The sequence below is a fragment of the Heliconius melpomene genome, chromosome 5 (assembly GCF_056956725.1).
Source record: "Heliconius melpomene rosina isolate 202511_hmr_F chromosome 5, ASM5695672v1, whole genome shotgun sequence".
Taxonomy (NCBI): domain Eukaryota; kingdom Metazoa; phylum Arthropoda; class Insecta; order Lepidoptera; family Nymphalidae; genus Heliconius; species Heliconius melpomene.
This window is the reverse complement of record NC_140393.1, coordinates 6,727,945-6,742,218: the sequence shown is the minus strand read 5'-3', so window position 1 is coordinate 6,742,218 and position 14,274 is coordinate 6,727,945. Positions and strand designations below refer to the sequence as shown.

The 14,274-nt window shown below is 31.5% G+C and overlaps 2 protein-coding genes across 2 annotated transcripts in view; both read right to left on the bottom strand.

The window, feature by feature from the left end:
- Nucleotides 1–2,634: 2,634 nt before the first annotated feature.
- fl(2)d (Pre-mRNA-splicing regulator female-lethal(2)D) lies at nt 2,635–8,750 on the bottom strand. The gene is made up of 5 exons (XM_085185968.1): nt 8,610–8,750; nt 8,264–8,488; nt 4,797–4,921; nt 3,986–4,313; nt 2,635–3,546 (listed from the first exon to the last, which is right to left on the bottom strand). The coding sequence occupies exons 2-5, from the start codon at nt 8,451–8,453 to the stop codon at nt 3,296–3,298; spliced, it is 894 nt and encodes a 297-aa protein (XP_085042094.1). The 5' UTR covers nt 8,454–8,488; nt 8,610–8,750; the 3' UTR covers nt 2,635–3,295.
- A 2,553-nt stretch (nt 8,751–11,303) lies between these two features.
- LOC146539094 (uncharacterized) overlaps nt 11,304–14,274 on the bottom strand; it is a 43,517-nt gene continuing 40,546 nt past the window's right edge. The window contains exons 5-6 of the mRNA XM_085186001.1: nt 13,123–13,254; nt 11,304–11,977 (exon numbers count right to left, since the gene is read on the bottom strand). Coding sequence (XP_085042127.1) covers nt 11,472–11,977; nt 13,123–13,254 — 638 coding nt within the window. The 3' untranslated portion in view covers nt 11,304–11,471. The remainder of the gene's footprint in view (nt 11,978–13,122; nt 13,255–14,274) is intronic.

Genomic DNA, 14,274 nt, shown 5'->3' with positions numbered 1-14,274 from the left:
AGATGATCATATATTTACATATAATCTTATGGTTGTGTGTCTTGAGAATTTGTTTTATAGGCTGTTAACAGGTTTATGTACACTCTTGCACAAGACGATGATGTGATAATTTTTATTTTGCTGTCTTTATCATATCATAAAAATATTATATTTTATATCTCTGTACTCTATATCATCCGCAAATCTGACAATCGTTAATGAAAAATTTTAAATATCGCTCATATCTAAATAATTAAAAAATAGGCCAAGTTAAGTAATAGTAGTTTCTAGCATCTAACAGAAAAAACACTACATTTATGAGATTAATTAAAGAGAAGAAATCAATGTAGAATTAGGTAGCGTTATGAAATGAATAATGGAAGCACCTTTCTTTTATCGAAGCATAAATGTAATAACACTGCCAATATTTTAACATTTGAACTCTTGAAATTTTAAAATAAAAAAATTGAACAATTAATTTTATAATTTTCAATACGTAATAGTGAGGCTGGATATCCTTTTCTATCAATGTGGAAACGATTGTATGTTTTTGTTTTTATTTATATAATATTAGATATTTATTATTATATATTTATATATAGCGGGACCATTATATATTTTAAGTATGGCACTAACTTCAAAGACATTTTAAAGTGTTATGTATACGAATGTGTAATATAAAAAAAATATATGTTTACATATAAGTAAATTGAAATGATTTTTTTTTTGTAATTTTAAAAGCTTGTGGTCAATGCGTTCATTTTAAAATAATTTTTACTATAACGATAATTTTTAATGGCCCTAAATAATTAAATATCAATAGACAATGTTCCTAAATTAAGTATACCTACATAGCTTTTATGAAGCACTTCATATCTGGAGTACCTCCTTGCTTACAGAAGATTGATCGTATAATATAATTTATTAAGACGCATATAATATACTGTGAATGATAAGATACTTATCATTTAAATACACTTTACGGTTTTATCTAGTCATATATTTTTGTGAATTTTAAATCTAAGCGGAATTTAACCCACCGATGTAAACTCAACGTGGTGCCTTCGATGCCTTAATAAAACTTTTTGGAGAAATTGTCTTTTATTTATAAACGAAATTGGAAGACCTGACTGCATACATACCTAATGGTTATAGGAAGGAATCTCTGTCTTCAATTTTTCATTCAAGGATATATCTTGAAGTCTTGATAAACAAAGAGTTAACAAAAAAGATGGGTAAACCCAGAAAATTATAAATATCTATTCTACGAAAAAGTAATTGAATTTATTTTAGAAAGCGATAGAATGTATAATACATTCAATAGTGAATCATTCCAATATTTAATTTTCATTTCTTCGCTCTGGTACCAAGGCAAAAGCGCGGCGTTAAGTTCCGCTATGTAGGTACATGTTAAATATAATATGTTAGAAAATGATGTCATAAAATGACTTCTATTGGCCAATATGATATCACCCATGTCGGCCGACTGGTACAATTTCAGATAATAAAGTTCAAATGCTTTTTCGGTAATTCTCATTTCTAACCATGAATCAGCCTTCCCCCTGACTCAGCTGACCGCTGTCGCCAATATCTGATACTCATAAGCCCAAGACAAGTCCAACAAGTTATGTATAAAGGGTAATCACCCGCCGTTAGCGTGTGGTGGACCGGTCCTAATGAAAGGCCGTTATTTTTATGCCTATATAATCGATAATGTAGGAATGCTTCGCTTCTTTAGAAAATTCCATGCATTATTGAGTTTTTGTTTAGAATTTGGTAATAAGTATCAAGTGTACATATTTTCCTGGTAATAAAATTAGGGAATTCGGTATCGATAGGCAATACCCACCATATGTTATTTTCATTGGTTCAGATATTCACTTTTAAAACTAATACTTAGATAATATTTATGTTCTTTAGCGATATTATTCAGCAATTGGATTATTAATCTAGTAGTAAGTAGTCTATAATATACAGTAACAAATATAGAAGATTTAGAAGCAGCTCTTGAGGAAGATCAAATTTGTAATCTGCAAATTATATGCAATATAAAATCCTGTAAACAGAGTGCAGCGTACCCATATAGTCCCCTCGCCTTTTCTACTTAGAAAATGTTAAATTATCCTTTATGCCTGATAGCAGGATAAATACAGGGAACATGTAGGTAATGTAAGACATTTTAGTACCCATACGAGATTTTAGAGACATTGCGTGTAAAAGGACGGCACTCCACGCTGCACTTTGTCTTAATTAATTCATAACATAGCAATATTATAACTAACGGACAAGGTCGGCTTCGCCCGCTTGAACGATACGAACAATAATTAAACATATTTATGAATTTTTTTCCAGTTTAGGGGTGAATTCTAATAAACCATTTAACGCGTGTTCAATGAAATATTTTTAAGAGCGTGTATTTCAAATTTTATAAAAATCGATTTAATGATTTTTCCATATAAACTTTCAACCCCTACTTCACCTCATCAGGGTTAAAAATATTCAAAACTTCTTCTTAATGGGTGTTCACATTATAAAAAATAAACATCTGTCCAAATTTCACGTTTCTACCCATCATCGACCACGGTTGTGCGTGCGTTTTTAATTCAATCAGTGGGAACTTTTCAATATATATCAAACAAAATAACACACAAAAGCTCTGCCAGTAATATGTTTATTAACATAGCTCTATATATACATTAATTGTAATTTGAAAATAGAAACATTTTATGTAGAAAATCACAAATTTAATAATAACGTGGCATTCAATAAAATATTAGGCGTTCATCATTTCTATGTACCATGGACTCACAATTCCCATAGACTATGGCATAAAATAAACAAAATGCCATAAAAAACAATAAACGGCAACGAAATATTCATAAAGTATATGGATAGTACGAATTCTCTAATATATCAATATCACATTGAAATAATGCACTTTACATAAATAAATTATAAAAAATGTCAACCGAGTGTTTATATCATCATAAGTATTAAAAATAAATGTCAGAATGATCCACCATTTAAAAATTAGATCACGTGGTCCACAAAACGCAAACGATAGTTTGAATCCGTTGTGTACGTCCACAAAAACATCCTCACCGTTATCTTGAAAACGGGAACGACACAAAAACATCCTCACCGTTATCTTGAAAACGGGAACGACACAAAAATTCCAGAGTATATACAAAACGGACACTGTTTTTTTTCTGCGTGACAGAGTGACAGGAAATTTATTAGACAATCACTCCACAAATAGGTTTACACTTCACTAGTTCATATTAAAGCGTGTTCGGCAGAACACTGAAGTCCATGGCTAGTCGGCTTCACCGTTTGTCACTGTTAGAGGCTCTTCTTCCTCATTATAGTCCAGGGACAGTACCGAGGCCCTCCTCCGTTTTCCTAGTGGCGTGTCACTACACTCACTGCCCGAATAAGTCCGTTTTGGTGACGACCTGTTTCCGTTGACCGTTGCATGTGTGGCACGGAGCTCTTGCTGTAGGAACAACACTGTACTCTGCATACCTTCTACATCTTCGTCCAACTCTTGAAGGAACTCATCTAGTTCTGAAACAGTGTATGTAAATGCTATAGTAATTTTTAGATAAATGTGGATTCATAGCATTTGTACTAACATTATAAATGTGAGTTTGTGAAGATGTTTTGTTCCATTTCACGAAAATATTGATTAACGGATTTAAATAAAACTTTACAGCAAGAAAAGAAAATTAAGAAAATATAGTCCAATTAAATTAATTTCATTATTAAATTTCAACAATTTTAAATATTGCCAAATAAACTATTTTACTTTCATCCAAATAATTTGCTTCAAAAAGGAGAATTGTAGGAATGGTCCTTGACTGTAAGCACGATAGTTGTGTTGGATCCCCACTCAGGGAAAAGAATTATATTCATATTCCCAATCTAGTACATTGGGTGTAACCAGGGAATTGGTATTAGTACTATATCCAGGGTAAAACATGAAACTAACAACAAATGAACAAACCTGATTGTGACTTCTTTACTTCCTCGCTAAAACTTTTTTGTAATGCCAGATCTCCTTCCAACTTGGCTATCCTACCGCTCGAGGTCATACGTCCCAGATCCTCATTCTCTTGGTGCAATAGTCTACATTTTGCCATAAGTTTTTTTCCTGTATTGGAATCTGGTGTGAATTTCCATGCAGATAATTCGTTTTGGGTTTCTTCTAATCTCGCTTTAGTAGAAGTTAGTTCCTGTTTCAATCTCAATATGAGCATATTTACAGCGGGATCTAGTAACGACGGTCTGCCGTTCAAGCTTGCGTGTGATGATTTTAGTTCTGTGATTTGACTCTGGAATAAGAAAAACCATATAATTAGCTTTAAGGAGAATACATTTTTGATATGAAATAAAAATATCTAATTTTAGATATTTTTATAGTTATACAATTGTAAATGTTACATATAAATAGATAAAATAATTAAAAAGGGTAAAATATTTATAATAAACAGTCACATACGGAGTAATTTTTCATCAAGCATTTAAATGAATATATATATAAACTACTCTTAAAATTGCCTTCAAATAATTAAAACTTCGATTTTATTAAATGGCGCAGTGAGATGGTATCTGACGAATCATTGTGGATAAATCACATTGGAGGAAAAGTATAATATATGCTCAAGTAAGCAATATGCAGGTTTCGACTTCTGCTAGGAATTTCCAGAATTTGGGTAGGAATAGAGTGGTATGTTTTGACACTAGGTTTTCTTTACCTACCCTGCTATTTGTGCGGAATAAAGCGAGAAGCTGAAAAAAATGAACAAAAAACTCACTACATAATCTTGTATTTCCTGTTCCTTAGCTGCCAACCTTCTGACAAGTATTTTCTCTCTGTGTTGTGACTCAGCATACTGTTGTTTTATCCTATCCTCAACCTCTTTCGCCTTTTCCAAGCTTCCTATACAAAATAAATGTATCTGTTAGATAAAATTTACATATAAAAAATACACAAATAGTTATAATAAAAAATGCATCATACAATCATTACATATACATTAACATAACAATTATTTAAATCGACAATACCTTAACTAAACAATATACTTATTATATTAAATTAATTTACCTTATTATTACTAAATACTGTAATAGAGATTTTTGAAGTTTTGTAGAAAAAAAATTTAAATGCAATATATTTTTTTAAAAATAAGGTAAATATACAAAACAGTATTTCAAGGTCATTATTAAAATACAGTAAATATATATAATTTAAAACAATCTTAGAACTTTTTAATTAAAATCTAAAAGTTTATCATTCATATAATGCACGTAAACAATATTTAATTTTTTTTACATTTCAATGTATTATTATTTGCAAAATAACATAAAATTTTGATTCATATTTATTAACCACACTCAGGTCTGAGATCGATCTTGAGATGCCATTTTCATTCATAAATTATATATCTATGAATGAAAACGACATCTCAAGATTGATCTGAGACTTGAGAGTGATTTATCAATACGGGCCTTGAAGTATGCAATAAAAATAAATTTGGCACTCCAAGTAAAATGAAAAAGTAAATATTTTTTCAATTTTTTATCTTATAACATATAATTTAAATATTTGTAGGCAACTTCAGTATTATATAATTTATATAGAACCAAAATTCTAGAGAAAATCTGCAAATTTTGTAAGGACAGCAACAAAAATTTGGTACACATAATAAAAAAAAAGAAACTTTAAGAAAAAATATAACTAAATTAAACTGAATTTTAATTTAAAGAATTTTAGAATTCTTTGTAACAGTCAAACAAGAATATGAAGCCTAATCTTAAAAAACATTGCATAAACAAGACCAATGTATTTATAAAATAAATAAAGATGTATATTATATCCCGATTTCTTTTTAACCTAAATAATAAACTATATTATCATTTACTTTTTTTGCCCCACTCTATCTAAGGTCAAAAGATGTATCTATGTTAATAAATATAAAGTTATTACAATAAAAAAAAAACTGTTAGCCAATTGTTTTTTATACAAGGCTATAAAAACATGTTACTGCTCAAAGAAATTTATTTGGAACATAACTTGTTTTGAAATTGAATTTATTAAAGTATATACAGTTTTATTTTTTAAATGCATTTCTGACAAATTTGAAAGCCATCAGACACTAGTGACATATATTTAAGGATGAAAAAAGAAAACTAGTTAAGAAACTCTTTAAGTGTGGAACACTGTGGTTTCACTATGCAGGCATTGTAGGAGCTTGGAGCAGAACCTGGCACTTTCAACATCACGGTTATGTTGATGGGCTCACCTCCATGTTACAAACTCCTCTCTACATATTCAAATTTAAAATAATTTTACTAAAACTGCCTTTGTAATATATTCTAGAAATGAATCAATGATGGTTAAAGAAATAAGATCCTATAGGATTTTCATGTTACATCCCTCACTCCTACTTCTTATACTATAAATTAACTGTAATCCTATTATTTTAACTTAGAAATACTTGTTTACTATTACTTTGAAATTATGATAATTATTTAACAGTAATTCACTTTAGACTATACTGATTAAAAGAATATGCATTCTGGATAACTGAATAGTATAAAAAGAGATGAAAAGATTTAAATATGAATTTTTTGGCCTATTCATAGTATAAGACCAATATTTGCAAAGGTTAGTAAAGCAGTTTAAACATATTTTTTAACTAACCTGCGGGCATAACATGTATATAAACTTTGTATGATACTTATTTTCATCTTATTTCTGTATATTTTGTATTAACTATTGACTTTTTGAGGAGTAATACAAATAACTCATATTTAAAATAAATTGAACAATAAGTAAAATTTGTGAACTAAATTATAAAATTAAAGTAAAAATAATTGCAATATAAGAATAAGTTCATGTTTTAATTTCATAATCATAGCTTTCAACTTTTAATGAAAAACTGAAACATAATAATAAAACAGGGCTATATTTGTTCTAGCCCACATAAAACAGGAAAGACAGACAATCTTATATTAATATACTCTATTTTTCACTTTCCATTTAAGTCTAAGAGACTACTTATTGAGTGGCAAAACTCAGTCACACTTCCTCTTACAGTCAGCAAGTTGTGGCCACTCTGAAGCAGACAGCTATACTTTAGGATTTTTTTTTCATGTTTATTTTATTTCCAAACGAACAGTAAAAAAAAGTTTAGATGTCTTAACTTCAGGGTGGGCATGGCTCGATGACGGTATTCTAGTTGGAAAATAAAAATATTGGAACCCGCTAAAGAATAAAAAAAAACCCCCTATCAAACCTGCAACCAATGCATATACAGTCAGGTGTTATCCCAATATGCCATGATAGAAGCTAAAAAGTGATATATTTTGGCAATTTCATAAATGAAGAAAGGATAAAAAAGGATTACATATGTTTTATAACTACAATCATCAAATTTCAAGACATAAGTGTTCGAACAGAATTTACAAGAACAAAGTATATTAATTTTTGTTTAGGTATCATATACTATAGTACACTCGTAAAACTTTTGTTATACAATTTTGGTGCTGCTTAATTGGCAAAAAGACAGTTTTGTAAAAAGTTATCATGTAATACTTTAATAGAAACAGTAAAGTATTTATGTTGTAAAAAGCAAATATTGATATAATTTTTTAGTGATGAACAATTAACATAATTACATTGAGTTTTTTTAATTTGTTCAAATCAACATTATATTTCTATGATATATATCCTTAGACATCGGATATTTGATTTTGACATTTTCTTGTGTATCATAAATACTATTTACACAGTTCAAATGTACAAACAATGATTGACATTCTAAATTACCAAAATAAATAAAGAGGCATATTTACTTTGTTATGTTGACCAATAGTTGAAGAACCACTATTTCTTGCTGTTGCCATTTTTTGTTATAATTTTAAAACACTGAACTTAAACACAGTTCCAAGACAACTTGGAAATTCACTTGGCTCGCCACGGCCACTTGATGTATGCACTTCCACAGATCACTCCACTGGCACCGCTCTTACACAGCTTAACACCTTTCTTCTTTATTCATGTTAAAATAACACCTAAATACACCCGATACCACAAATTTAACAATTAACATGTCATATCACATTTTATTGAACAGGTTATTATATCAGTATCACTAATTTTAGTTAAAGCATTGTCGATATAAAGTAACTAAAGAGTGTTTGCACGTAATCTGCACGCGGGTCGGTGTCGCCGACCGTGACCACTACCAAGCCGATGTAACGTTTTCGTAAATACCTTCCAGCTGCTTGTTCAACGTTTCTAGGTGGTCAATGTACAAGTCCTGGTTTCTCCACGAGGCGCGCAGCGAGTCCGCGGTGGCTGTGTCGAGCTGCACCGAGGTCAACAACACGCGCGCCACGTTACTGACGCCGCCGGAGACGCCGTCTCTCGCCGACTCCCCGTGCCGTTCCGATTCCTCGGACATTGCCTTCCCACTACTATGTTAAGAGGCTCTTTCAACTGTAAGTAAATGGCCATGGTTAAATCCAGAGAAATTAGCATTTGCTGTCACCCGCCGTTATCAGAAACCTGCAACAATGACGCAGCTAGAACGTTGTAACGTTCGATGCGATATACTTACATGTTTTATATATTAAATTATTACAACACTTGTACACTTATACTTATTAAATTAAATTACACACGCAATTATTCAGAACTGTAATATTTTTAAAAGTATGTAAGTCACTCCAACTTGAAAGCCGCCATTTTATCACATATTAGTTTTGACTAATGTTGCCACTTGCCACTTCACAAATTCTCAGTTTCACACTTAGACTGGGCTGTTACCATGAATAATAATTTAACTTTTACCGGGAAAATGTAGAAATCTAAAATAATGTTAGTAAAATATCGTTACTTCCGGTTTATTAGCCAGATTTATAAAAAAAAATAGTGGAAAATTACTATAAAAATGATAAACAAATAACAAATGTATAATAAAAAGGTGAAGAGCCCTCTATATCTTGTTATATTTTAGATAATGCGTTTTACGCGGGAATTGACTCGCTCTCGCGCGTTTCAACTTTCGCATTGCGCGAATGTGCCACAGTGGACGATAGGTACACAGAGTACAAACATCCTAATATACTATATGGATAGGTGTAATGGTATAATGTTTCATCTATCAATCTATCATCATCAATTTACTATTTAGTAATATATTTTGTGTATTAAATTCCGTGTACAATGTGTGTATAATGTATTCCGCGTGAAAATTTCAGTACTTAACTTTTTAATTATATAGATTATGTAAGTAATAAATTATTGTAAATTGTTGTGAACATTCATAAAATAATCACTTACTTGCAAGACTTATTTCCAGGAAAATTAGTATTAGAAATTCCAATTATACCATTTTCAATAATACTTTATTGGCAAAAATATTTTTGTTGCCTCATTGCATCTGGACGTGCTCTAAACTTACACTGTATTTCAATTAATTTTCATGTAAATAAAAATTATAACAACTTAAAATGATTATTAATTCAGAATACAAACTATATTTTTATCATTTTCTACTTTTTTATGTTGAGACCAATTATTTAAAATTGAAATAATTAACATGAAAAAACTAAAAAAACTGTGTAAAGAGTGATATTTCCAGCAAAATATTTAACACATATCAGTTATTAGTAGACATTATTTTTTAATGTTATGTTATGTTATGTTGTAATTATAAAATAATGTCTACTATGTATTTCACAATATTTATTATGATAAGACATAATAAACTTAAAACTAGAAAAGCTATAAGTTGTTCATAGATGGCGCTACAAGCTGCTGACACGTATTTTATAAATTTAATAGAAAATCATTTCTTTGCCTGCTCCTCAAAAGAGCTTAACCAGACGATGTTCTTATCTGATATTCGATAAGCTGTGAAAACTATTAAAAATACGAAAAATATTATTTATAAAGTAAAGTAACACAAACTACGTCTTTGAGGTCCACCACTCAATAAACAATGTCTTGGAATTGAGTGATAAACTGTAACACGACGGTTGTGTGTTCGATCCCCACTCGAGGAAGTGAAATGTTTATTTACGTTTATATTTCCATGTCTTTGCTCTGGTATCGAGGTAAAGCGCGGCGTTGGGTTCTGCCACTCAACACGAAATGCCTCCAAAATTCTGCAGAAAGTTAGGAAACAAGAAGTGACTTAACACTAGGTTCCCTCTGCCTACCCTGCTGTGTGCGGTGAAGCTAAGCGTGAAACTAAGCTAAGCTATATTTTTAAAAATTTCTAGTCTGTCTAGGAGATAAAAAAAAGTATAGTTATTTGCTTTGACATAATCAAATTTTTAACATATAGAAGTTCTTTAATATAATATATTGTTAAGAATTTATTTAATATCGAAGTGATATTCACGATATAAGTATCAAAAGAATGTTATTTGTCCGTCTACTTGCCTATCGTATCAGTATCTATATGAATAAATCCTAAATGAATAGGCTGTATCTTACGCGACATGAATTAATCACATAAAAAGGTACAGACGATAACTTTTATTATTTTACAGATATATTTATACCTAATACTTATATTATATGTAAGATATGATCCATTAGGTTTCTTTTAATTATGAAGAAAATTATAATAAACATCATACTTTACAATTACAAATAAAATAAATCAGCTTCACGCTCTATCCCTCACACAGCAGGGTAGGCAGAAGGAATCTAGTGTTAAGACACTGTTCCCCACTTTCTGCCGAATTCTGGAGGCATGAGTGTTGCGTGGCAGAACTCAACACCGCACAATTTCAACATTTCAAATAATAAGAAGAGTTTTTAGCGTAAATTATTCAATTATCCACACCATGCATAGCTGGTTGGCTCACTAGCTGAAAGTAAGAGTGTAAGTCTAGTCTATGCTAGGCCACATTAGTTTAGTACTAGGCTAGTTTGTTTTATTTTTAGTCTAGGTGAGGTGCATGAATGATTAGAAAACATGAACAAATTAAATTCTTTCGTAGGTAGTTCAAGAGTGATTAGTAACAAGAGGTTATTTTGAATCACTTTGAAGAGCCGGAATCTATATTGTTAAATTTGGTGAATACTAAATTTGGTAATTACCTACACTAAAAATAAAGTATAAAAGTGCTGTTCCTAGTGTCAAAAGTCTTTGTGTGATCTACTAAATATTGAGATATTTCTTGTGATAAACCCGCTATGTCCCTAATTATAAAAGTAACATAATTTCACGACATATTTATTAAAAAAAACAAAATGGCGTTACCAAAACAAATTAGGAGACAATAAAACACGTAACAACTTGGAATGTTAATTTATGTTATTACCTATTTGAATACATTTATTAACACTTAATATCTAATTAATGTTTAACATTAATTGATTTCTAAATTATTTCTATATAATCTGTAATTACTTTATTTCACTATATCACAATATGTACAATGGAATTTTGATGAGGGTACTGTCAATATGGCCGCCACACTTCCTGGTTGCCGCCGTAAAGTCCGTGTTTCACGTCGTCAGTGCTTTCACAGGCTTGCACCAAACCTGATGGTTCTCCACCAGCTAAGTCTGTGGTTATGGAGATCCCACCATCGATATCATTTATTTTGATCTCACTCGGCATATATTGTTCTAGATACTTCTCCGAACTGTGCAGATGGACGTGTATTTGGTTCTGATTGACGGTGGAATAAGTTAGGTTTGGGAGTATCATTTGAGGGTTAGGATTTATATAAGGTGTGTGGGACTGTAGACACGAGGGGTTATTATTTATATTATTATATTGATAGTTGTAGGAATTCGTGGGCCAGTTGTAGTAATTGGGGTCGTATCTCTGCGTCATGTTCGGCGCGTTGAGATCCGTGAGGGTGCCGCCAGCGCCGCTCGGACTGCCTTTGAATCCCGTGGAGCCGGACTGGAAGCCACTGTAGTCTGTGTGTCCCAATGGCATCTCAGGAATAACTGGAACTAAGAAAATAAAGATAATATTAGTTTTTTAAATACCTATTTATTTATTTATTGTTGCTGAACAGAGTACCAAGTAAAATTATAATTCCATCTATTGTGATATTATTTGGGTATTTTTGAAAATATTACTTCTAAATTAGACTAATCTTACAGTTCATGATATAAAAATTTCGTGTTGGATTTAAACCTACGATTTGCATTCAATAGTCAGTCTACAACCTACTCAACCACTATGGCTCAACAATTACACATAGGCCGACGAAGGCGATACGTGTTAAACGGAAAATGTCGGAAAGATCTAAAATGGCGGTAGTTCTATAAGAATTTTGCGTTGTCAATTCAACACACACCTAGTTGCCTAATTGAAGTTTGGTGTTAAAGTGTGAAAGTGTTTCTAAGAAATATTTTTTTTGCTTTTGATTTCGTTGCTTTGATAAAAGGCCGTCGTTGGTATGGTGGTATAGAATATGGGTTCCACGTTTGGTCTAAGGTTTTAGGTGATGGTGCAATTTTGGTGTTTTCATCCATATAAATAAGCAAACGTATCTATATATCTATATATAAATGTGAATATAAAAATTAAATGTATCTACCAAAAATATTATAATACTGGAGATTTATTGATTAAAATTATAAAAGATGTGTAAAAATTAAATTTTAAAATTTGTGATATACATATATTATGTAAATAAATGTATCAGTCTGTAAAAAAGTATGTAATAACTCTCTATGTTTATTAAATATTTTTCGGTCGTAATTAAGAGGCCGAAGGCGCTCAAGAGTGCGACTGTAAGCGCGATGGTTATGAGTTTGATTCCCACTCGGAAAATTGAATATTTAATATTTTTATTTTCGCGCTCTGGTAATGATACAAAGAAAGACCATTAATTCCACAATTCAACACGCAATACCTCGAAAAATTCGGCGGGTAGTGGAGAACGGAAGCGTCTTAACACTAGGTTCTTCCGTCCAATTTCGTGATATAAGTCGACTCGGGGAACTCAAAGTCGCGATTTGCTCTACCAGAGCGTGGATATTAACATATTTTAAATTAAGTGATTTTTGTAAGTGGAATTGAATCTACAACCAAAACCCTTGACGATTTTTTTCAAAAGCCTAATATTCCTATTATATTAGTAACTTACCAGTTGGTATGTGTATCGTGGTATCAGGCTTGTAATACGCAGGTTGTATAGGCGCGTAGCCAGGGTACACGGAGGCAGTTGAGGGGTACCCTGTGTTCCATTCGCTGGCACCCAGGATGTTGCCGGCGTTCTCTGGAAAATTGTAATATATCGTATATTAATAATTTGCAAGCGTACGTTTATTCTATTTTTTTTTTAATTTTTAAAACAACTTAATTTTATCACAAATTTAATTTTCAAAACATTTGGAAAGAATAAAAATAAAATGTCAGTTATGTAAGACAAAATACGTTGTTTATGTTTAACCAAATGTAATTCAATATAGTCAAAAACCTTAAAATGGTGTTATTACTAGGTTCCGTTTGATTCCATTTGACCTATTGTAGGAAATCCATAAAATTAACGAAGTATGCTTAGGGAGGAATAAATAAGAATAGTCCGTTGCATAAATATTATAAGTTTATTTGACGATATTGTCAAGGGCTCTACAAAATTTCAAAAATTGAACCTAAACCTAAACCGCTAAACCGCTGCACCAGTCTCTCTCGTCTCTGTTTAAATTTCTTCGTAAAAAAAATAATAATAATAAAACGAATTCAGTATCCCATAACCTCAATTAATCTACTTCGAATATAACGTAGGATAATTATAGATCAGCTTACGCTGTATCCCCCACACAGTAGGGTAGGCAGAGGGAACCTAGTGTTAAGTCACTCCGTTCCCCACTTTCTGCCGATTTCTGGAGGCATTGCGTGTTGAGTGGCAGAACTCAACGCCGAGCTTTGCCTCGACACCAGAGCGAACAAAATGGAAATATGAACGTAAATAACGACGACCTCTCGATAATTATAGATGTTTTATAATAGTGTTAATGACAGGTGGGTAAGTGATGATGGTAATAGTAAATCGTTTGTTGTCAATGACAGGTGTCGTTTATGGAGGTCACGCGCGCGGAACTCGATCGTATTGGGATTGCCGGCTGATTCACGGAGTTGTATAGTACGGTCAACAAGTCGTGGACCTGGAGCTAGCTGTAGATGGCTGCGCAGATATAGAGATAGTCAATTCGTATTTTTTCTTATTTTTTTAACGAGTGAACATTGCGTAAAAGTTCAGGAAATTTAACTTCATGATGGCCACAACTTGTTGAGC